The following is a 24,003-nucleotide window of genomic DNA, read 5'->3' on the forward strand; positions in this document are numbered from 1 at the left end:
TGTAGGAGTCCAACTACATGAACAATTGTACCACAATGTGAATGAGGCCCTCCTTTATGTGATATACAGGTTGTATCGGAGTGCCTCTTCCTTGCAATTTTTGGCAGAACTTGCACTTTATATACAAGTAACTATACAGGAAAGAATGTTTCCTATCAATTTTTCCTCCAAAATAAATTTTTTCTTCGGTTTTGTGCGTATTATTGTCAGTCTGTAAAAGTGGCGTACTATTCAGACAACATCGTTCCCAGCAGCGACCTGCAAGTACAACATGCATCCAGACATCCTCCCAATGCTGTTCCAGAACCATTTCAGTGGTGTTTCCATTAATTTCTGAAATTTTCCTATGAAACAGGCACCCTCCCCTCTTCAGAGCAGGGGGTACATGGTTTAATGCTCGGGTTCTCCCATTGACTTCCATTATACTCGGGTGCTCAGTCGAGCACCTGAACATCCACTACGGTGCTCGATCAACACTTGAAGACACGCTTCCCCAGATTATTCTTGTATTTTCAATAAAATGGCCTATATTTAGTAAGAATGACACATTTTGAACTAAAAAAGAACTGTATGTCTGCTCATAGAGTAGGTATAGATTTCAGTGAAATTTGCACTGTTTTTCAAGTATCCTACTTCTTAAATTTGATTTATATAGATTTTTCTGGTGTTTTATATTAATGCCCTATCTAAAGTGGGTCATTGTTATGAGATCTGTGGGGGTTTGAAGAGGCCGCTGCACCACAGCCTCCTCGCACCTTACCAAGCACAGCTCGGTACATTGTATAGTGGCTGTGCTTGGTATCGCAGCTCAGCCCGATTGCCTTGAATAAGACTGAGCTGCACATTGCCATGTGACCAATGAACATGATGTCACTGGCCTAGGAACAGGCTGTGGCACTCACCAGAGCGCCTTAACCTCTTAAAACAGCTAATCAGTGGGGATGATGGATAGTTTGCCCTCACTGACCAGATTATGATGACCTATCTTCAGCACAGGTCATCAGTATAAAACACTTTGGAAACCCTTAAAACAATGGGTATAATATATCAAGCCTAGGTGCCAGGTTTAGTTTTTTTGTTTTTTTGTGCCTATTTTTGCAAATCTGACATGTGTCACTTTATGTGGTAATAACTTTGGAATGGTTTTACCTATCTAATCAATTATGATACTGTTCTCTCGTGACACATTGTACTTCATGTTAGCTGTAAATTTGGGTCAATATTCTTTTCCTGTATTTATTTAAAAAAATCTAAATTTACAGAAAATTTAGAAAAATTCACAATTTTCTAACTTTAAATTTCTCTACTTTTAAGTAATAATTCAGAAAATAGATAGTAGTCAACATTCCCCATATGTCTACTTTATGTTGGAATCATTTTGTAAATGTAATTTTATTTTTTTGTAGGACGTTAGAAGGCTTAGAATTTTAGAAGGGGCTTACATAATAGAAACCACCCATACATTTTTAGAAACTACACCCCTCAAAGTATTAAAATCTGGTGTTACAAACTTAAAAGGTGTTCCACAAGAATTAAAGGAAAATGGAGGTGAAATCTCAAAATTTCCTTTTTCTTTGGCAGATTTTCTATGTTAATCCATTTTTTCCATCCGCACAGCAAGGGTTAACAACATATCAAACCTCAATATTGGTTACCCTGATTCTGTAGTGTAAAAAACAACCCTATATGTGTTCGTAAACTGCTTTATGGGCACATGGTAGGGGTCAGAAGGGAAGGAGCGCCACATGGTTTTTGGAAGGCAGATTTTGCTAAAATGATTTTTGGACTCCATGTTGTATGTGAAGAGACCCTGAGGTACCTCTACAGTGGAAGAATCCAAAAAGTGACCCCATTTTGGAAACTAAACCCTTAAGGAATTTAGAAAGGGGTGTACGGAGGACTTTGACCCAAAAGTGTTTTACAGAATTTAGAAACACTTGGCTCTAAAAATGAAAAATTTCATTTCTTCCAATAAAAGCACCCCATAATTTGTTACGCATTTTTTCCTGAATACGGCAACTCCCCATATATGGGGGTTGTGCCTCATAGGCTTCCATAGCTGGTAGGCTCTGATGCCTGTGTAAAGCCTCATTCACACATCAGTGTTTCACGGACGTGTGCTATACATGTTCTCCATGGACAGCACACATTCCCATTAATTTTAGGCCTCATGCACACTACCGTATTTTGTTTCCGTGTCCGATCCGTTTTTTTTGCGGATAGGATGCGGAGCCATTCATCAGTATGTCTGTTCCATTGCTCCGCCCAAAAAATAGTGCATGTCCTATTTTTTTCTAGTTTGCGGACAAAGGATAGGCATTATTACAATGGATCCGCAAAAAAAACTGATGCCATACGGAACATCATGCGTTTTTTTTGCGGATCCGCAATTTGCTGACCGCAAAACACATATGGTGCGGACCCATTCATTCTCTATGGGCCCGGACGTGAAGCGAAGAGCACACTATGTGCTCTCCGCTTCCGCATTTGCGGAGCGCGGCCCCGAACATGTCCTTTTCTTGTCTGCAGCTGCGGACAAGAATAGGCATTTCTATAGCGGGTGCCGGCCGGGTGTGTTGCGGATCCGCAATTTGCGGGTCCGCAACACACCACGGACGTGTGAATGGACCCTTAATGTGTGTATTTAGACATCAGTGTTTTAGCACAGTCCGTGGGTCAGTGTTTTTAGCACGCACGCATGCATGCTCTATTTTGTCCGTGTTCACGGATCCATCACGTCCATTATAGTCTATGGGTCCGTGAAAACCACGGATGCAACACGGATGCCATCCGTGTTGCATCCTTGTTTCACGGATAATTAAGAAGAGATGCTTTGAAAATTATTTTTCAGCTGTTCAGTGCCAGTGAAACACGGATGACACACGGACAGCAAACAGACACACGGACCTAACTCGGATCCTTCATGGATAGCTTCATGGATGCATCACTGACCACCTGCTCACGGATTTGAGCATGGACATGTGAATAAGGCTTAAGGCATCAAGCTTCCATTGCATCCATCAAGCTCCCGTCACTGCAGCACAGGGGGCTGATAGGGTTGGAGAGAAAGCCCCCTCTCCCCGCAAACCACGTTCATGCTGCGGTCAGCGTTTACCACACCATACAAGTGGTTAATATGCCAACATCATTGTTTTCGCCGATGCTGGCGGATACAGCAGGGGTCCGGCTGTCAGTAACAGCCGCGCCCCCTACTCCTGATGGAGCGGGCGCAGCTCCTACACCCGCCTGATCAGAGCGCCATACATGTACAACGCTGGCTGGCAAGTCATGTCCTGCTCTGCTGTATATGTACAGCGCTGGTCAGAAAAGGGTTAATTAATTCCCATCAATATCTTCCTGGAGGCCATGCCACTTTTTCTCGTGACAGTTCAACTTTGCCTACAAAAAGCTTATCTCTATAAGGGGGCATTCACATGACCACATTTTTGGTCTGCCTTCGATCCACATTTTTTGCTGATTGGATGTGGACCCATTCATTTCAGTGGGGCCACAAAAGATGCAGACATCACACCGTGTGCTGTTGGCATCCATATGCCCGTTCCGCGGCCCCCTACCAAAAAGATTGTCGTTTTGTGGACAAGAATAGGCATTTGTAACAAAAGGCAGGATGTACTTAACGCACCCGTGTTTTGTGGATCCGCAAATCTGATACTGTCGTGAGAATGCCCCCTAATGCTGTGCATGTTTTTTAGACAACCTATTGTATAATTAACTGTGTAAGGCATCGGTTTCCCTGTGGTTGCGGCGCAGGGATTGTCCAAAGCCAACAACCTTTTTTAACTTTCATTGCCGTCGGGTCATTTTCAGCATTGCACGATATGTAATATATTTGCCTCCTACAGCAGTTAGCGCACATTAGAGACAAGTAAGACATATGCTGATTTTGTTAGACTTTACTATACGGTGCCTGTATTGTGTCTCACCATAATAGCAACAGTCATGTCTATAATAGTCTAAATATATTGAAGATGTTATTGTGTTTTCTGTTCTCGGAATACTTTATTGAGGTCTATGCATCATGCTTCTGCTATGTAGAATAAAGATTCTTGTCATTTATAGTCATTTTTATCTGGTAACGAGGCTTTATGGATGCCAATTCCCTTTTCTCTGATTCCCAGAAAATCTATAACGTTGTTTTGCATAGTACAGTCCTGAATCAGCAGAATCCTGCAATATTTGAGCTAATCCTAAATACTTAGACCTGTGTTAATAATGACTTCAGGAAAATAAGCTCTTAAGAACGGTGATCGATCAGCATCACTACTATAGTAAGTAACTGATATTGCCATGAAAACCTGGGAAGTCAATAGGTTTTCAAGGAATCGATTGGACATCAGTGACCCAGATGAATTTGCCTCCTGTCAATGAGTTTCATATTAGCATGAAGTGCGCAAAACTTAATTTATAGATGCATTTGGATAAGTGTGTGTAATAAAACTAGGAAAAAGATAATAAAAAGCAAATATAAACAGGTCAACACCAAGTTTATAATACTTTGTTGATGTGTCCATAGCATGTTTAATGTAAAACTGTGACCTGTTTGGTAGAAAGAAGGACCTGATATCATATGTCTCACCGCCATATTATACTTAGGCCCATCACTATGCTTTCCCATTTCTTTATATAGCTTAAGAGGGGACGGGGCTTTGTTTTATGACAAATCCCCTTCAAAGTTATAGGGGTATTTCCACGTTATCCCCATTCCACAGGATAGGGGATAACTATTTGACCAGTGGGACTTCCACCGATCATGAGAATGGAGGGCCCTGAATCCCACGAGCCCCCTTAAAATGGCAGGAGTGGCGGACAAGCACTACCACTCTATTCATCCCTATGGGACTGCTGGAAGAAGCCGAGCATTATCTCCGGACGTTCACTAGAAATAAGGAGCAACAGTGCACATGCTTGAACTGCTGCTGTATTAAGATGTGGGCATGGGTACAAGTCCCTCAATCTTGTGATCGGGGGGCAGGGGCGTGCTCAGATCTTCACTGATCTAATAGTTATCCCTATTCAGTTGATAAGGAATAACATGACTGGAATACCCCTTTAAATAACAACATTTTGTTTGCAGTCACCAGTAGATGGTACTGATGAGCTTACAGCATACCGTCTGAACTTGGCCTTATCACAGCTTATCAGCTCCCTCCAGAGAATGCCTCAAAAACTTCCCCATAGAAGTCAATAGGGCCAGCTCCCGTCCACCGTGTCTATGGCCCATTTCGCTGATCTCTAAAGACAGGAAGTCTCAAGTGTGAAAACTGTAGGATTATATACAATTATATTTAATACAGAGACATGAAAAATGTAAAAAAAAAACTCACCAAAAATGACAAAAAAAGTGTTTAACATAAAAAAAAATGTGATTTAAACAATAGGTCATTTTCTGCTGACACATTCCCTTTAATAGCAGCTTTGCTTGAGAAAGACCAAGAGGTCAACATTTTTGAATAAACCAGCATGAATTGAAAACCGGCGAGTGCTGCAGTTTTATTTTTTATTTATTCTGGATGATTTGCGGACACTACAGACTGGTATCCAAGTTCAGCCACATAACTAGTTCATAACTATGAGTGAAGCTGTGCCCACGTGCTGGCACTAAGGGTTAAACATTCACACTGAGACTATTCAGACTGAGATTGTTTCAGGCTCAGTTCCAGTCATTATACTTTCATCATGTAATTTGGACTCTGCAATTGTCTTTATTGTCCCTGTGGCCGCTCTTCTACACTTTACACGGCTGTATGTCAATGTGAGTGTGAGCCTTCTCAAATGAGGAGTGAAATGAATATATGGCAACTAAAGAATGGATGTGTAAAATAAAGGGAGCAGCCACCTGATTTGTTACTTCACGAAATTACAGCACTGTACCTCTGGACAGTTTTTGATAATCCTTTTTTGAATAGTACTTTGGATACTGCCAACGAGCATGTCTGGGTGCTAAAATAGGGTTAAAGGGCTTGTCCAGCTTGTAAATACTTTTGAGGCAGTCCCCCTCCCTGTCGGATCTGTTGAGTAAAGCATACTTACCTGTTCCCTGATGCTCGGTTCTGGCTCCTTTGGTCCACTGATGGGTTTGCTGTGCTTCGGTCCCAGCTTGTAAACTTTCTGGTCATATGTGCTGCTGCAGCCAATGACACTGGTCACATGGTGTCTGGGGGACACATCACCACTGTGGCCAGTCATTGGCTGCAGCAGCAAGCAAGACCCCTATAAGTTATGTTTACAAGATAGGACCAGAGGGCTACAATCATAGTAGATGTCCGAAAGAGTCTGAACCGAGCAGCGGATAGCAGGTAAGTATGCTTCCCTTGACAAGTCTGGCAGGGAGGTGGGGGGCTGCCCAAAAGTGATTGAAAGGTGGACAACCCCTTTAAGGTCAAAATGTTAAAAAAATAATAGAATCAGTTGGACATGTCTTTCAACCAGTATGAATGATAGAGGTCCTGATTGAATGTCACCCTGTATCTCTAAGGTTCTGTTCACACTTAGGTTTTGTTTTTTTCTCAGTATTATGTTGCTTTTTGATAACTGGAATAGTATGGCATGGTGAACTATTCAATCCAGTAAAAAACAACCTGAAGGGATTCAAATAGAGTCTATATCATTTTTAAATGGACCACAAGTTCTGATGGATCCTATTGACACAATGGGTTCTTTCAGCTTTCCACTTCTTGTGCTTTTTTTCAGACCCGCCAGTTTTTAATATTGAGTTCCAGTTGGTGGTGAATGTACTGGATTCTGGCTCCATCGCTCCCTATTGTGTATCGCTAGTCAATGACTGGATGTGGTGGTGACATGTCACCCATGTGTCACATGACCCAGTGATACAAGAAACACTGAAGGAACGCGGTGGATTCATGGAGCACTCTTCAGAACACTTCTTGGATAGGTAAGTTTAAGTTATACATTTTCTTTAGTTACAATGTGTTTCAAGGGTGAAATCTTCATAAGGCACATGACCCAGTGATGTCACACATAGGTGACAAGTGAGCACCGTAGCCAGTCATTGGTTTTGGCAGTCAAGGTCCCTGTCAAACAGGATGCTGACGCACCAGCGATACACAAGAGGGAGCAATGGAACTGGAACACGGCGGTGGAGATCAGGTTAATATCACCACCACTGCGGGTCAGACCACAATTGGGGGTCTTAAAATAAGCACAAGGAAGGAGGTCAACCCCTTTACGTCAAGAATAGTGGTGCCGATTACACTATTTTAGCCGAAAACATCAGAACCCACGCCAGAATGAAAAAATTGCTAATGGCAACAGACCTTAGTAAATAGGTGTACAAAAATGAAGCTTAATGGATCACAGCAGATCACAAGTCATCCATCGTATCCATCACTGATCCTGTAAGAATCAGAAACCATGTTGCCAGTGTGAACAGAACCATTCATTGTGTTTCCATTTACAGTACATTTTTTTCTTGAAGGGACTGATGACAGACTAGTCTCCTGAATCAGCGATTATTTTTTTTAATCACTTTAGATCAGTTAAAGACTTAAAAACATTGTTTTTGGAGATGTCCCAAACTGATAAGATATTGGAAAGAGATTGTAGAGACTACATCTGTATTTTTGGGTATTCGAGTGGTGGAAGACCCTCTAGTTTGTATTTTAGGGGCCACAGCACACCTTAGGGCTCTTTCACACCTGCGTTATAGTCTTCCGGCATAGAGTTCCGTCGTCGGGGCTCTATGCCGGAAGAATACTGATCAGGATTTTCCTAATGCATTCTGAATGGACAGTCCGTCCTTCAGGATGCATCAGGATGTCTTCCGTTCCGGAACGGAACGTTTTTTGGCCGCAGCAAATAGCGCAGCATGCTGCGCTTTTTGCTCCGGCCAAAAATCCGGAACACTTGCCGCAAGGCCGGATCCGGAATGAATGCCCATTGAAAGGCATTAATCCGGATCCGGCCTGAAGCTAAACGTCGTTTCGGCGCATTGCCGGATGCGACGTTTAGCTTTTTCTCAATGGTTACCATGGCTGCCGGGACGCTAAAGTCCTGGCAGTCATGGTAAAGTGTAGTGGGGAGCGGGGAGCAGCATACTTACCATCCGTGCGGCTCCCGGGGCGCTCCAGAGTGACGTCAGGGCGCCCCAAGCGCATGGATCACGTGATCGCATGGATACGTCATCCATGCGCATGGGGCGCTCTGACGTCATTCTGGAGCGCCCCGGGAGCCGCACGGACTGTAAGTATACCGCTCCCCGCTCCCCACTACTACTATGGCAACCAGGACTTTAATAGCGTCCTGGGTGCCATAGTAACACTGAAAGCATTTTGAAGACGGATCCGTCTTCAAATGCTTTCAGTACACTTGCGTTTTTCCGTATCCGGCGTGTAATTCCGGCAAGTGGAGTACACGCCGGATCCGGACAACGCAAGTGTGAAAGAGGCCTTAAACGAAATAAAGCAATACAATCTGTCTTGAATAAAGTACTATTTCAGGCTAGATTGCTTATATTAAGGAAGTGGATCAATAAAGACCCTCCCACATTGGGACAGTGGCAGGAAGCAGTTCTTAACTTGATCAAATTGAAAAGGGTATTGGAGCGATATGATGTAGTTAGGTTTAGAAAAACGGATAAAATATGGAAGAAATGGTTGAACCAGGGCCGAGGTGTTTAGTATAAAGTTTTTTTTTTTTTTACCTCTCTTGCCCTCCTTCTCTCTAATTGGGTGGGGGGTAGGTATAAGGGGTAAAATGTTATTCTAATGCTGTTTTTTGTAATCGGGACCTTTGCATGGTCTGATGTTGTATTTTTTTTGTTGTAAGTCTGATAATAAAAGAAATATAAAAAAAAAAAAAAGACTTAAAAACGACCGCAGTCTACAGCAGTCTGCTGAAAAATAAAACAAAATCTGTTGAAATACTGTGGATATAAAATTCTTTTCATTGCTGTCTTCCTAGTGCCTGGGCAGGTTATCCTACATATGGAATTTCCTTCACATTTGCTATTCCAGTCATAAAACATAAATCACAAGCATTATTCTTCTAAAAGTACTTTTGCATTTCAAACAGCATTAATGAGAATGTTTCAAAAAAAATATTTGTCTCCAAATGACTTTAAGCATGTGTCTCATTTACAGGCGTGAAGTCATAATTAATTGAGCTAAAAAGGTGGATACCCAGGTCATTATTGACGTGAAACTACAAAGGTTCACTTTGGACGTCAATAAATGAGTTCTTACGCAGTGCTGGTTCCTCTGGTCAATGAACTGTGGAGAAGGCTCTATCACAACCACAATCTGTATTGCTGCTGGATGTAATAGAATCAAAAGAGCCATTTTATGTAAAAGCTGTAATAGAATTATTAGTCATTTAACTCTAATTATCACTTACAAACGACAAAAAAAGTTATTCTATAAGAAGGGTATGCATTCAAGCCAGTAGACTGCTTTGATTAGGTCAAGTTAGGCTAGGTCTACACGACGACATTTGTCGCGCGACATTTTGTTGCACCAATGTCGCGCGACAATTTTTATAATGGCAGTCTATGGTGTCGCACTGCAACATGCAACATGCTGCGACTGCGACGCGACAGTCGCAGAAAATCCATTCAAGATGGATTTTTATGCGACTGTCGCGTCGCAGTCGCAACATGTCGCATGTTGCAGTGCGACACCATAGACTGCCATTATAAAAATTGTCGCGCGACATTAGTGCAACAAAATGTCGCGCGACAACTGTTGCGCCCTATCTGTCGCGCGACTTTTTGTCGCGCGACAAATGTCGTCGTGTAGACCTAGCCTAAAGCACCTGGCCACATTTTCCTGCGTTTAGTAGTACTAGGCTACTTTCACACTGGTGTTTTGGCTTTCCGTTTGTGAGATCCATTCAGGGCTCTCACAAGCGGTCCAAAAAGGATCAGTTTTGCCCTTAATACATTCTTAATAGATAAGGATCCGCTCAAAATGCATCAGTTTGGCTCCGTTCCGCCTCCATTCCACTTTGGAAGCGGACACAAAAACGCTGCTTTCAGCAATTTGGTGTCCGTCTGAAGAAACTGAGCCAAATGGATCCGTCCTGACACACAATGTAAGTCAATGGGGACGGATCCGTTTTCACTGACACAATATGGCACAATAGAAAACGGATCCGTCCCCATTGACTTTCAATGGTGTTCAAGATGGATCAGTTTTGGCTATGTTAAAGATAACACAAACTGATCTGTTCTGAACGGATGCAGACGGTTGTATTATCTGAATGGATGCGTTTGTGCAGATCCATGACGGATCCGCACCAAACGCGAGTGGTGTGAAAGTAGCCTTAACGGGGATGTTCATCTAATCTTTGTCTTTTCATAAAGGCTAAAAAAAAAAAAAAGTGATATCACCATTGATCCCTTGAGTTTGCTTAGTCCTTGGTGGCAGGGCCGGCCCTTGGGGTGTGCGAGCTGTGCAGCCGCACAGGGCGCCATGGCAACAGGGGCGCCCGGCGGCCGACACAGCTTGCAGTCGGTCTCTACAGGCTACAGCAGCCGGCCGGCCCGACCTGAGCCGAGATTGGGTGCAAAATTGCAGGGGGCGCCAGGCAGCAAACACTAAAATGAGGATCATGGAAGCCTATGGCTCCCGTCCCCTCTGTTCTTCCTCATAGGCATCAGGCTAGCGGCCTGAAGCCTATGAGGCAGTAGAGCGAGCGTAGTGTGTAGAATGTAGTTGATCCTAGGAGGTATGATGTCAGGGGAAGAGGCGGAGTCTCGTTACCCAGGGGGCGTGGCCTAACGATGTGCGGGAGATTCTACAGAGCAGGAGCAGAGTGTGAAGGTAAGTATGTGGAGGAGAATAGTGACTGTTATTTTTACTTGGGGGGGCTTTTTGCAGGGGCTGAAGGGAGAAGGAATCATCTTTGTACTGGAGACTGTATGTTAGAGGGGTCTGAAGAGAGGGTAGTTGGGGTGATATTATTTACATGGGACTGTATGCTGAAGAGGCTGAAGGCAAGAGGGTGATATTATTTTACATAGGGCTGTATGCTGGAAGGGCTAAGGCAGGGAAGTGATGTGTCTTACATGGGACTGTATGCTGGAGGGGCGTTGTATCTTACATGGGACTGTATGCTGGAGGAGCTGAAGGCAGGGGGAGTGATATATTTTACATTGGACTGTATGCTGGAGGGGCTGAAGGCAGGATGAGTGATGCATTTTACATGGGACTGTGCAAGAAGGACTGGAAGGCAGGAGTGTGATGTATCTTACATGGGACTGTATGCTGGAGGGGCTGAAGGCAGATGGAAAAGAGAGGGAGTGTGATATTATTTACATAGGACTGTATGTTGGAGGGGCTGAAGGCGGAGAATGATGTATTTTACACGAGACTGTATGCTGGAGGGGCTGAAGGCAGGAGAGTGATGTACCTTACTTGGGACTGTATGCTGGAGGGGCTGAAGGAAGGAGAGTGATCTACCTTACATGGGACTGTATGCTTGAGGGGCTGATGGCAGGGAAGTAATGTGTCTTACATGGGACTGTATGCTGGAGGGGCTGAAGGCAGGGGGAAGGTTGTATCTTACATGGGACTGTATGCTGGAGGGGCTGAAGTGGGGGCAAAATTAGTACTATAATACTACAGAGGGGGCCATTAGAATATTAATAATAATAATACAAAGGAGGAAATAATAATAATATAAAGGGGCCAGTATATATTATAATTATACAGAGGGCATTATAGTTATGGGCACTACGGGGGAGGTCTGTTATCCGAGGATGATAGTAAAGTGATAAATCCCCATAAATTTCTGTGAAACTCTGCAGAGACGAGACGCGGCTGAAAGAAGTTATCATGACGGTCCTATCTCCGAATGAAGATGCTGAGGAAAGTCTACATCACTGGAGACGTCACTGGATGTAACAGGTATGTGCGGTACTCTTTTTTTTTTTTTTTTTAACCAAATATCTTTCTTTAAATGGGGCCTGGGGGCAGGGGACTGGATAAGGATAAGGGTGACAGACACTGGGTATGATTAAGGGGGCAGGGGACTAGATAAGGTGGGTGACACCGTGACAGTCACTGGGTATGATTAAGGGGGGTAGCGGACTGGGTAAGGGTGACACTGGGTATGATTAAGAAGGGCAGGGGACTGTGTAAAGGTGACAGGGTATGATTAAGGGGGGCCAGGGACTGGCTATGGGTGACACTGGGTATGATTAAGGCCCTTAATCATACCCAGTGTCACCCATAGCCAGTCCCCGGCCCCCCTTAATCATATCCTGTCACCTTTACCCAGTCTCCTGCCCCCTCAATTAGACCCTGCCCTCCTTAATCATACCCATTGTCACCCATAGCCAGTCCCCTGCCCCCCTTAATCATACCCTGTCACCTTTACCCAGTCCCCTGCCCCCTTAATCATACCCAGTGTCAACTAAAGCCAGTCCCCTGCCCCTTTATCATACCCAGTGTCTGTCACCCTTAATTTAAGGGGGGCAGGGGACTGGGTAAGGGTGACAATGGGTATGATTAAGAAGGGCAGGGGACTGGGTAAAGGTGACAGGGTATGATTAAAGGGGGCAGGGGACTGGCTCTGGGTGACACTGGGTATGATTAAGGGGGGCAGGGGACTGGGCAAAGGTGACAGGGTATGATTAAGGGGGCAGGAGACTGGCTATGGGTGACACTGGGTATGATTGTACTTGTTTGCACTTGCACTTAAATTATCTGTAATTAAAGAAAACTGTTTATTACAAAGATTGTTTTCCTCTTTGTGTATGTTTAGGTGAACCGGGGGGGGGCGCCACGAGATTAGCTCGCACAGGGCGCCTGAACACCTAAGGCCGGCCCTGCTTGGTGGTCTCTGCTTCCTGGTGCCTCTTAATGCATAGTAAATGCCAATCACTGGCTGAGAGAAGTCACCACTGTGCAGGCATTTCCCATGTGTCAAGAAGCACCAGGAAAAAGAGACCAGTGGGGACCCAACGATAGTCAGAATGGGACAGTGGAGGTATTATTTTGCTTAAAGCGAACCTTTCACCTGCATTTCACTTAATAAACTATCAAAAGTACCTTATAGATCATCCTCATTGTGTTATCATACAGTCTTGTCCCGCTTTTCTGCCATGTATATGCATGAAAAAAACGCCTTATAAAGTACTCTTCTCCAGCTCCACAAGTCACGATAGAAGTCAAGGGGGTAGCCCTTCCCTCACTCCAGTCTGTAACTCCCCTGCCCTTACCCCGCCTCTATGCAGTCTAATTGACACCCGGCTCAGTCGCCGGGACCGCGCTTGTACAGGCGGCGCATGCGCCGTCGGCCTCAGTAGCAGCGCGATCCCGTCTATCGCGCGGACTCAAGCGGGATAGACGGGATCGCGCTGCTACGGAGGCCGACGGCGCATGCGCCGCCTGTACAAGCGCGGTCCCGGCGACTGAGTCGGGTGTCAATTAGACTGCATAGAGGCGGGGTTAGGGCAGGGGAGTTACAGCCTGGAGTGAGGGAAGGGCTACCCCCTTGACTTCTATCGTGACTTGTGGAGCTGGAGAAGAGTACTTTATAAGGCGATTTTTTCATGCATATACATGGCAGAAAAGCGGGACAAGACTGTATGATAACACAATGAGGATGATCTATAAGGTACTTTTTATAGTTTATTAAGTGAAATGCAGGTGAAAGGTTCGCTTTAAAGGGGTTATTTACCTTTTTCTTACTGAGGATCTATTCTATTGCGAGTGCCACTACCTTCTCAAACAGCTAATCAAGGGGGTCCTAGGTGTCGGACCCCCACTGATCAGATGGTGATGACCTGTCCAAAGGATAGATCATCAGTAAGAAAAAGTTGTGGCATGCCCCAAAGCATGTTGTTCTACAGAAGTGTATTTCTATGAGATACAGCTTCACTCTGCTCTCTCTTGTATCCTGTATGTAAGAGTTGAAGAGTTGAAACTTATCACAAGCAGAAGTCAGGGGAAAGCAGTGTGAAGCAGCATCACTGCAATGTGAGTTTGAGGTCAAACGTTCCATGTCACTGATCTATCACTAGCTGTTATTAGATGACTGAGAGCAGAGCAAATGTAGTGGATTGAGATTTGTCCCCTCTGTCTCTGCAAAGTCAGAGGCATAATGAGAAATAGCCAGGGCTACATGCGACTGTATTTGGAGAACCATATCAGAAGAGAAGAAGGAACAAAAATGACAGATGCCCCATTAATAGCATATCAACCAAAAAAAGGTAGGCATACAGATATAAGGGTACACAAGAGCATCTACAATATAATTTAGTAAGAGCCTATGTTGCACTATATAGGCAAAAAAAAATTGCTGGAGTGCGTCATCAAGGGTGATGAATGGAGAGATTTCTCAGACTCGGCCTCACAGTTTAGCCAGTAGCAAGTCAGCTCAAAGATCCATTTCTCCAGTCAAAATCATAATGGGTTACCATCAGAAGACAGACCCTGCAGTTGGGACGTCAGTATGCTGATGGATGCCAGCAAAAGTTATAAAATAATCCACAACTCTGTGTCATCTAAGTTACTGTCAGGCGCATATAATAATACAATGCTAATATTATTTTTAATAATATACTCAACATATAGATTTTGCTTTTCATATGCTGTGGTCATAGCATTCGAAAATGTCCCTCTTATTCTCTGTCACTTTGAGGTGAAATTATTTTTGTGCCATTTTGGCACATGCTGCCCTTATGCTGCCCTTAAAGGGGTTGTCCCATTAATAAAGACATTCTACATTTTTTAAACCAGCACCTGGATCTGAATACTTTTATAATTGCATGTAATTAAAAACTTAGTATAATCACTAGTTATTCACTGAAATCTATCTATACAGCGCCACCTGCTGTTTTCTCTATTTGTAATTTCTCTGTCCTGCTCACTGAGATGGAAGCACATGCTCAGTTCCATCCTTCACCTGCCACCAGCTGCAGTAGAAAGGACACACCTCTTGAGAAAGTTAACGCTCCGTAAACTGCCAGCTTGAAATAAATCTAGCAGAACAATTGGAGCAATTAATGGGGAGATCTCTGGATCCATGTGAGGTACAGGGCTGGTTCTAGCTTTGTTACAAAGAGACCGTCATGTACTATATGAGATCGGAATTTCATTTTTTACATTAATCATACTAATAAAAGAACATACTATGCTGACCAGGGGCGGACTAGGAGCTTAAAGTGGCCCTAGAAAAAATTGTAAAAGTGGCCCCATTTTGTAGTTGGGTCCAAATATATGATAGAAGGCAGTGCCAGCAATATTATATTGTGGCACATTATACCATCCAAACAGAGCCAAATACCACAGACCATCACAGAATACCGCAAGCAGCATAAAATACCTCCCCAAAAACTTCCACTGGCCGGCTTGAGGAAGCGGACCCCTGAGCATAGGCCCACCAGGAAATTTCCCTGTAAGGTGTGTGGCCAATCCGCCCCCCGATGCTGACAGATCCGTTTTAACAGACTATCATTTTGGGGTGACACAAACATTTCTCTGACTTCCTTTTTGTTTTGAGATATGAGAATTACATTTGGGTGGTTACAGTAAACGCCTGGGACCTATATACAGCACTTCCTCATCCGATTTCACACAGGTTTACGTTTTAGATAGAAAGCTGCATTTTATATCAGTAAATTGATCGCACATCTTTCAAACTAGTTAGAGAGCTGGTGAAGAAGATGATCTGTTAGTAAATTAATAAAACAAAGTATTTCCTACCCATAAGAGTAAATATCATGTACTGTATTTGATTCCAGAGATGATGCAGTATCATTAATAAAACCAGAATTGATAAGCTGAGAACTAAGCCCTGTGAGGAAACAAGAAAACATGCTTCACCATTGACATTGGTATAATACAGGCTTCAACAAGGATCCGTGGCTTTACAAGCATTGAAAATGGGGCCACAGAATTATTGAAAAAGACCATTCTAATAAGCGAGTGATCCCTATAATAAGGAATTAGTCAAGATTTACACCGAGGTGTCCTACTCTAAACCTATATTAATATGTACAAAAAACAGATGTTTTTGTTTTTGTTTTTGGACGAGAGGCCCACTCTGCAATTTTTCTATCAAATTTGCCGTATATTTAGAAGGAACTGGCAGAAGAATTTCTATGGGAACTACCATTTATTTTATTAAGATTATATTAAATAACTCAAAGTAACAAGATTAATACAGGAGACCAAAGGGTGGACATGGAAAAATAGTTTAAAATACCAATTGTATTGACAGCAGTAAATTTGTTGGTTCCAAGACTTTATCTCTGATGTAATGAAAAATCTACTTTTTGTTGAAAATCGAAGGATATCTCTGACTGTTAGAACTTTCAATACTGCTGGAGTTTTTGTGATTCTCGGGTCGTGGTCAGGGCAAATATTTCAGTCGTGCTGAGACCCCATTCATTGCTATGCTTTCACTGCTCCCACAGTGTAGCAGAACCCTTACAGTCAACAACCCTGTTCTTACCTTGAGCCAGTATCCCATTCTCCTCAATTGCCCGTGTTAGCTTCCCCTCACTTTGCTTCCCAGCTTCTCCACTGCATTGGCATTCTTCTCACCACCACTGCCTTCTTGCAGTGACCTTCAGAGCTTTTCTAAATGTACATGACTGATGATTTTTTGTGCTTAATGGGTCAGAACACCAATGCACCTCTGCTACAGCCTATGCCCTGCTGCCCTAGGCTTTTTGAAGGACCCTCCATCTTCACTCTGGGCAAAAAGGTCCCATAGTTTCCAGTGCTTTTCTGGGTTTGCTAGTTTGCTCTACATTCCTGACCTGGCATGTTATTTGACCACCTCCATTTGCCTGCTGCCTGCTCTGACCACTAATAGCTGACTGTATTCTTCTTGCCATGACCCCTGCTCTCGCTTCAATCTTCTACTTTCTAACTTTATACCATGTCCTGGTATCATCTGTGCTGTTTCACATCAGGTGTTGCTAACAGACCTTAATCCTGGGGCTAAGCAACCTGGGCATTCCCTGCAGCCGGACCCCTGTATTAGGGTTAAGATTGAATACCAGATAAGATTCTCCTCCTACAGTAGGTTTAGCTCTAAGCAAAATGTAAACCAGTGGATCAACACCCACCTTCAATAACCTTATTATATTCTCTATCTTAAGAATCTGTAGGATCTTTAGGTGTTTACCAGATTTTGTCCCTCCCCCGCCCCCCATAAACTTGTGGAGGGAAGCATTACCTGCTCCCTGCCATTCAGTACCAACTTTTTTGGTCCACCACTGCTCCACTACTGCATTTGCCACACTCCGGCCCCCATGTGTAATTTCCATGGTTATGACCACCCTGCAATCCATTAGTGGTGGTCGTGCTTGCACACTAAAGAAAAAACCATCGGCCTCTCTGGTGGCTGAGACCATGGGAGTGCTCATAGGACGGTTCTTTATCCTATAGTGTGCAAGCACAGCCATCAATGCTGGATTGAAGGGTGGTCTTAACTATGGAAATGAGCAGTGTATAATGTGATGGAAAAATGAGTCTAGCCAGCAAAGGAGGCAATGTGGAGAATAACAATACATTAGTAAGAGCCTTGTATTAAGTTTCTCTACTTGATAAATGCCATTTGCTGAAGTGAGACAGCCCCTTTAAAAGGGTTTTCTGGGATTAGTATGGTTTTTAACCGATATGCTCATGTAATTGCTTACCTCATGTACATCTTCCCCATGATTTTATTTTATTTTTTATTTGGACTCTCCTGACCTATCACTGCCCCTAACAACGCCCTACTAGTTTATAGCTCCTCCCACCTAGCTAGTTACATAGACATTGCCCTATCACTGCCCCTAACAACGTCCTACTAGTTTATAGCTCCTCCCACCTAGCTAGTTACATAGACATTGCCCTATCACTGCCCCTAACAACGCCCTACTAGTTTATAGCTCCTCCCACCTAGCTAGTTACATAGACATTCCCCTATCACTGCCCCTAACAACTCCCTACTAGTTTATAGCTCCTCTCACCTAGCTAGTTACATAGACACTCCCTTATCATTGCCACTGTTTGACATACTCATGGACATAGCTTCACATGAAATAAGAAAGAGCTGCATGGACATGGTCATGTGAACACAACCCTGAATGGAAGATTAGATCAATAACGGTAAATGAAATACATGACAAAATTACAACTTAATAAATGATTATGTTAAAAGATGTTGATGCAAACCACATAGCTCTTAAAGGGGTTATCCGAGTTATGAAAAAAAAAAAAATATATTAGAAAACTCATCAGGACTTACGTATACATTAGTTAAGCTTGATTTCTTAAGAGAAAAACCCATACTTACAAGGCCAATAAGATAATGGGTTGCATCAGAAGGGGCATAGATGACCGTGATAAGAACATAGTCCTACCACTTGACAAATCGCTAGTCAGACCACACATGGAGTTCTGTGTACAGTTCTGGGATCCTGTGAACAAGGCAGGCATAGCAGAGCTGGAGAAGGTCCAGAGGAGGGCAACTAAAGTAATAACTGGAATGGGGCAACTACAGTACCCTGAAAGATTATCAAAATTAGGGTTATTCACTTTAGAAAAAAGACGACTGAGGGGAGATCTAATTACTACGGCATGTATAAATATATCAGGGGTCAGTACAGAGATCTCTCTCATCAGCTATTTATCCCCAGGACTGTGACTGTGACGAGGGGACATCCTCTGCGTCTGGAGGAAAGAAGGTTTGTACACAAACATAGAAGAGGCTTCTTTACGGTAAGAGCAGTGAGATTATGGAGCTCTCTGCCTGAGGAGGTGGTGATGGTGAGTACAATAAAGGAATTCAAGAGGGGCCTGGATGTATTTCTGGAGCATAATAATAATATTACAGGCTATAGCTACTAGAGAGGGGTCGTTGATCCAGGGAATTATTCTGATTGCCTGATTGCAGTCGGGAAGGAATTTTTTATTCCCCTAAAGTGGGGAAAATTGGCTTCTACCTCACAGTTTTTTTTTTTGCCTTCCTCTGAATCAACTTGCAGGATAACAGGCCGAACTGGATGGACAAATGTCTTTTTTCGGCTTTATGTACTAGGTTACTATGTTACACCTTTGCATGGTTCTGTTATTCTTGCTTTGTTTACATGCTGCAGCAAAGCTGTGGGGCGTGTAATAACAATGACGGAGCTCTCCCTCATGAATATTTGTGGGTGTGAACAGTCTGACCTTCCCTGCCCCCTGCACTGCACATCCCACTTTGCAGAAAAAAAAAACAGTCACAAGATCATCTCCTAGCTCACACAGGCAGAAGATCTTCCTGTCACATTGCTATATGACAGCTATATGTATCTAAGAAATATGACAACTATATGTATATCTAAGCTATATGACAGCTATATGTATCTAAGCCATATGACAGCTATATGTATCTAAGCCATATGACAACTATGTGTATCTAAGCTATATGGCTGCTATATGTATCTAAGCTATATGACAGCTATATGTATCTAAGCTACATGACAGCTATACGTATCTAAGCTACAAACCGGATTCCCAAAAATTTGGGACACTAAACAAATTGTGAATAAAAACTGAATGCAATGATGTGGAGATGGCAAATGTCAATATTTTATTTGTAATAGAACGTAGATGACAGATTAAACGTTTAATCCGAGTAAATGTATCATTTTAAAGGAAAAATACGTTGATTCAAATTTTCACAGTGTCAACAAATCCCCAAAAATGTTGGGACAAGTAGCAATAAGAGGGTGGAAAAAGTAAATTTGAGCATAACGAAGAGCTGGAAGACCAATTAACACTAATTAGGTAAATTGGCAACATGATTTGGTATAAAAAGAGCTTCTCAGAGTGGCAGTGTCTCTCAGAAGCCAAGATGGGTAGAGGATCACCAATTCCCACAATGTTGCACAGAAAGATAGTGGAGCAATATCAGAAAGGTGTTACCCAGCGAAAAATTGCAAAGACTTTGCATCTATCATCATCAACTGTGCATAACATCATCCGAAGATTCAGAGAATCTGGAACAATCTCTGTGCGTAAGGGTCAAGGCCGTAAACCATACTGGATGCCCGTGATCTCCGGGCCCTTAAACGAGACTGCACCACAAACAGGAATGCTACTGTAAAGGAAATCACAGAATGGGCTCAGGAATACTTCCAGAAACCATTGTCAGTGAACACAATCCACCGTGCCATCCGCTGTTGCCAGCTGAAACTGTACAGTGCAAAGAAGAAGCCATTTCTAAGCAAGATCCACAAGCTCAGGCGTTTTCACTGGGCCAGGGATCATTTAAAATGGAGTGTGGCAAAATGGAAGACTGTTCTGTGGTCAGACGAGTCACGATTCAAAGTTCTTTTTGGAAATCTGGGACGCCATGTCATCCGGACCAAAGAGGACAAGGACAACCCAAGTTGTTATCAACGCTCAGTTCAGAAGCCTGCATCTCTGATGGTATGGGGTTGCATGAGTGCGTGTGGCATGGGCAGCTTGCATGTCTGGAAAGGCACCATCAATGCAGAAAAATATATTCAGGTTCTAGAACAACATATGCCCCCATCCAGACGTCATCTCTTTCAGGGAAGACCCTGCATTTTTCAACAAGATAATGCCACACATTCTACATCAATCACCACATCATGGCTGCGTAGGAGAAGGATCCGGGTACTGAAATGGCCAGTCTGCAGTCCAGATCTTTCACCTATAGAGAACATTTGGCGCATCATAAAGAGGAAGGTGCAACAAAGAAGGCCCAAGACGAGTGAACAGTTAGAGGCCTGTATTAGACAAGAATGGGAGAGCATTCCTATTTCTAAACTTGAGAAACTGGTCTCCTCGGTCCCCAGACGTCTGTTGAGTCTTGTAAGAAGAAGGGGAGATGCCACACAGTGGTGAAAATGGCCTTGTCCCAACTTTTTGGGGATTTGTTGACACCATGAAATTCTGATTCAACATATTTTTCCCTTAAAATGGTACATTTACTCAGTTTAAACTTTTGTTCCGTGATTTATGTTCTATTCTGAATAAAATATTAGAAGTTGGCACCTCCACATCATTGCATTCAGTTTTTATTCACGATTTGTATAGTGTCCCAACTTTTTTGGAATCCGGTTTGTATATGACAGCTATATGTATCTAAGCTATATGACAGCTATATGTATCTAAGCTATATGACAGCTATATGTATCTAAGCTACATGACAGCTATATGTATCTAAGGCTACTTTCACACTGGCGTTTTGGTTTCCGTTTCTAAGATCCGTTCAGGGCTCTCACAAGCGGTCCAAAACGGATCAGTTTTGCCCTAATGCATTCTTAATGGATAAGGATCAGCTCAGAATGCCTCAGTTTGCGTCCGTTCTGTCTCCATTCCACGCTGGAGGCCGACACCAAAACCCTGCTTGCAGCGTTTTGGTGTCTGCCTGATGATGAGGATGCAAATGGATCCGTCCTGACACACAATGTAAGTCAATGGGGACGAATCCGTTTTCACTGACACAATCTGGCACAATAGAAAACAGATCCGTCCTCTATTGACTTTCAATGGTGTTCAAGACGGATCCGTCTTGGCTATGTTACAGATAATACAAACGGATCCGTTCTGAATGGATGCATGCGGTTGTATTATCTGAACGGAAGCATTTGTGTAGATCCATGATGGATCCGCACCAAATGTGAGTGTGAAAGTAGCCTAAGCTATATGACAGCTATATGTATCTAAGCTATATGACTTCTATATGTAACTAAGATATATGACAGCTATATGTATCTAAGCTATATGACAGCTATATGCATCTAAGCTATAGGATAGCCATATGTATCTAAGCTATATGATAGCTATATGTATCTAAGCCATGGGTGTCAAACATGCGGCCCGCGGGCCGCATGCGGCCCGCAATGAATATCTTTGCGGCCCGGCAAAGATGCAGCATCGCAGACTGCTATGTATGAGCCGAGAGAGAGGAGGGGCTGGAGTCCGTAACTAGGGGCGGGGCCCGGTGCAGTCACTGTACTCTTACACCGGGCCCCGCCGCTCACCAAAGTATTTATAAATGTGAATCCTTATCCTGTTATTAAGTTGAACTAACGCTGCCCTCTCCCATGTTCCCATGTCCCCCTTACTTAAGCTTCAATAGCAGGCAGAGAGGACAGCAGCAGTAACGTCACTCACTGACGTAGAGCGCCTGCTCCGCCCACTTTATGAATGAAGCAGGCGGAGCAGACGCGCGACGTCAGTGAGTGACGTTACTGCTGCCGTCCGCTCTGCCTGCTATGGAAGCGTGTTCGTAAGTGCTGTGGGGATACAGGGGAACATGGGAGAGGGCAGCGTTAGTTCAACTTAATAACAGGATAAGGATTCACGTTTATAAATACTTCGGTGAGCAGAGGGCCAGTGTATTGGGGGACACTGTTATGAGGGGGATCTGTGGATGACATATAGCAGTGTCATCCACAGATCCCCCCCATAACAGTTCCATCCACAGATCCCCCCCACCTCATAACAATGCCATCCACAGATATCCCACCCCATAGCAGTACCATCCACAGATATCCCACCCCATAGCAGTACCATCCACAGATATCCCACCCCATAACAGTTCCATCCACAGATCCCCCACCTCATATCAATGACATCCACAGATCCCCCATAACAATGCCATCCACAGATATCCCACCCCATAGCAGTGCCATCCACAGGTCCCCCATAACAGTGCCATCCACAGGTCCCCCATAACAGTGCCATCCACAGGTCCCCCATAACAGTGCCATCCACAGGTCCCCCATAACAGTGCCATCCACAGGTCCCCCATAACAGTGCCATCCACAGATCCCCCATAACAGTGCCATCCACAGATCCCCCATAACAGTGCCATCCACAGATCCCCCATAACGGTGCCATCCACAGATCCCCCATAACGGTGCCATCCACAGATCCCCCATAACGGTGCCATCCACAGATCCCCCATAACGGTGCCATCCACAGATCCCCCATAACGGTGCCATCCACAGATCCCCCATAACGGTGCCATCCACAGATCCCCCATAACGGTGCCATCCACAGATCCCCCATAACGGTGCCATCCACAGATCCCCCATAACGGTGCCATCCACAGATCCCCCATAACGGTGCCATCCACAGATCCCCCATAACTGTGCCATCCACAGATCCCCCATAACGGTGCCATCCACAGATCTCCCCATAACGGTGCCATCCACAGATCCCCCATAACGGTGCCATCCACAGATCCCCCATAACAGTGCCATCCACAGATCCCCCATAACAGTGCCATCCACAGATCCCCCATAACAGTGCCATCCACAGATCCCCCATAACAGTGCCATACACAGATCCCCCATAACAGTGCCATCCACAGATCCCCCATAACAGTGCCATCCACAGATCCCCCATAACAGTGCCATCCACAGATCCCCCATAACAGTGCCATCCACAGATCCCCCATAACAGTGCCATCCACAGGTCCCCCATAACAGTGCCATCCACAGGTCCCCCATAACAGTGCCATCCACAGGTCCCCCATAACAGTGCCATCCACAGATCCCCCATAACAGTGCCATCCACAGATCCCCCCATAACAGTGCCATCCACAGATCCCCCCATAACAGTGCCATCCACAGATCCCCCCATAACAGTGCCATCCACAGATCCCCCATAACAGTGCCATCCACAGATCCCCCATAACAGTGCCATCCACAGATCCCCCATAACAGTGCCATCCACAGATCCCCCATAACAGTGCCATCCACAGATCCCCCATAACAGTGCCATCCACAGATCCCCCATAACAGTGCCATCCACAGATCCCCCATAACAGTGCCATCCACAGATCCCCCATAACAGTGCCATCCACAGATCCCCCATAATAGTGTCACGCACAGACCACCATTAATTCAAAGCCCACCAAAAGCACAACTTTTGGTTAAAAATATTTTTTTCTTATTTTCCTCCTCAAAAACCTAGGCGCGTCTTATAGTGAAGTTTAATATATATATATATATATATATATATATATATATATATATATATAAATATAATAATCATT

At 44.0% G+C, this 24,003-nt stretch overlaps 1 protein-coding gene across 3 annotated transcripts in view; it reads right to left on the bottom strand.

The window, feature by feature from the left end:
• Positions 1-24,003, bottom strand: part of TRIM55 (tripartite motif containing 55) — a 220,542-nt gene that overhangs the window by 40,260 nt on the left and 156,279 nt on the right. The window contains exon 10 of one of the 3 annotated variants that reach the window (XM_044293176.1): positions 15,690-15,780. The exons of the other annotated variants lie outside the window; for them this stretch is intronic. Within the exon in view, the coding sequence (XP_044149111.1) occupies positions 15,690-15,780 (91 nt within the window). The remainder of the gene's footprint in view (positions 1-15,689; positions 15,781-24,003) is intronic. 3 annotated transcript variants of the gene reach the window in all.

Source organism: Bufo gargarizans, chromosome 5, assembly GCF_014858855.1.
Source record: "Bufo gargarizans isolate SCDJY-AF-19 chromosome 5, ASM1485885v1, whole genome shotgun sequence".
Taxonomy (NCBI): Eukaryota; Metazoa; Chordata; class Amphibia; order Anura; family Bufonidae; genus Bufo; species Bufo gargarizans.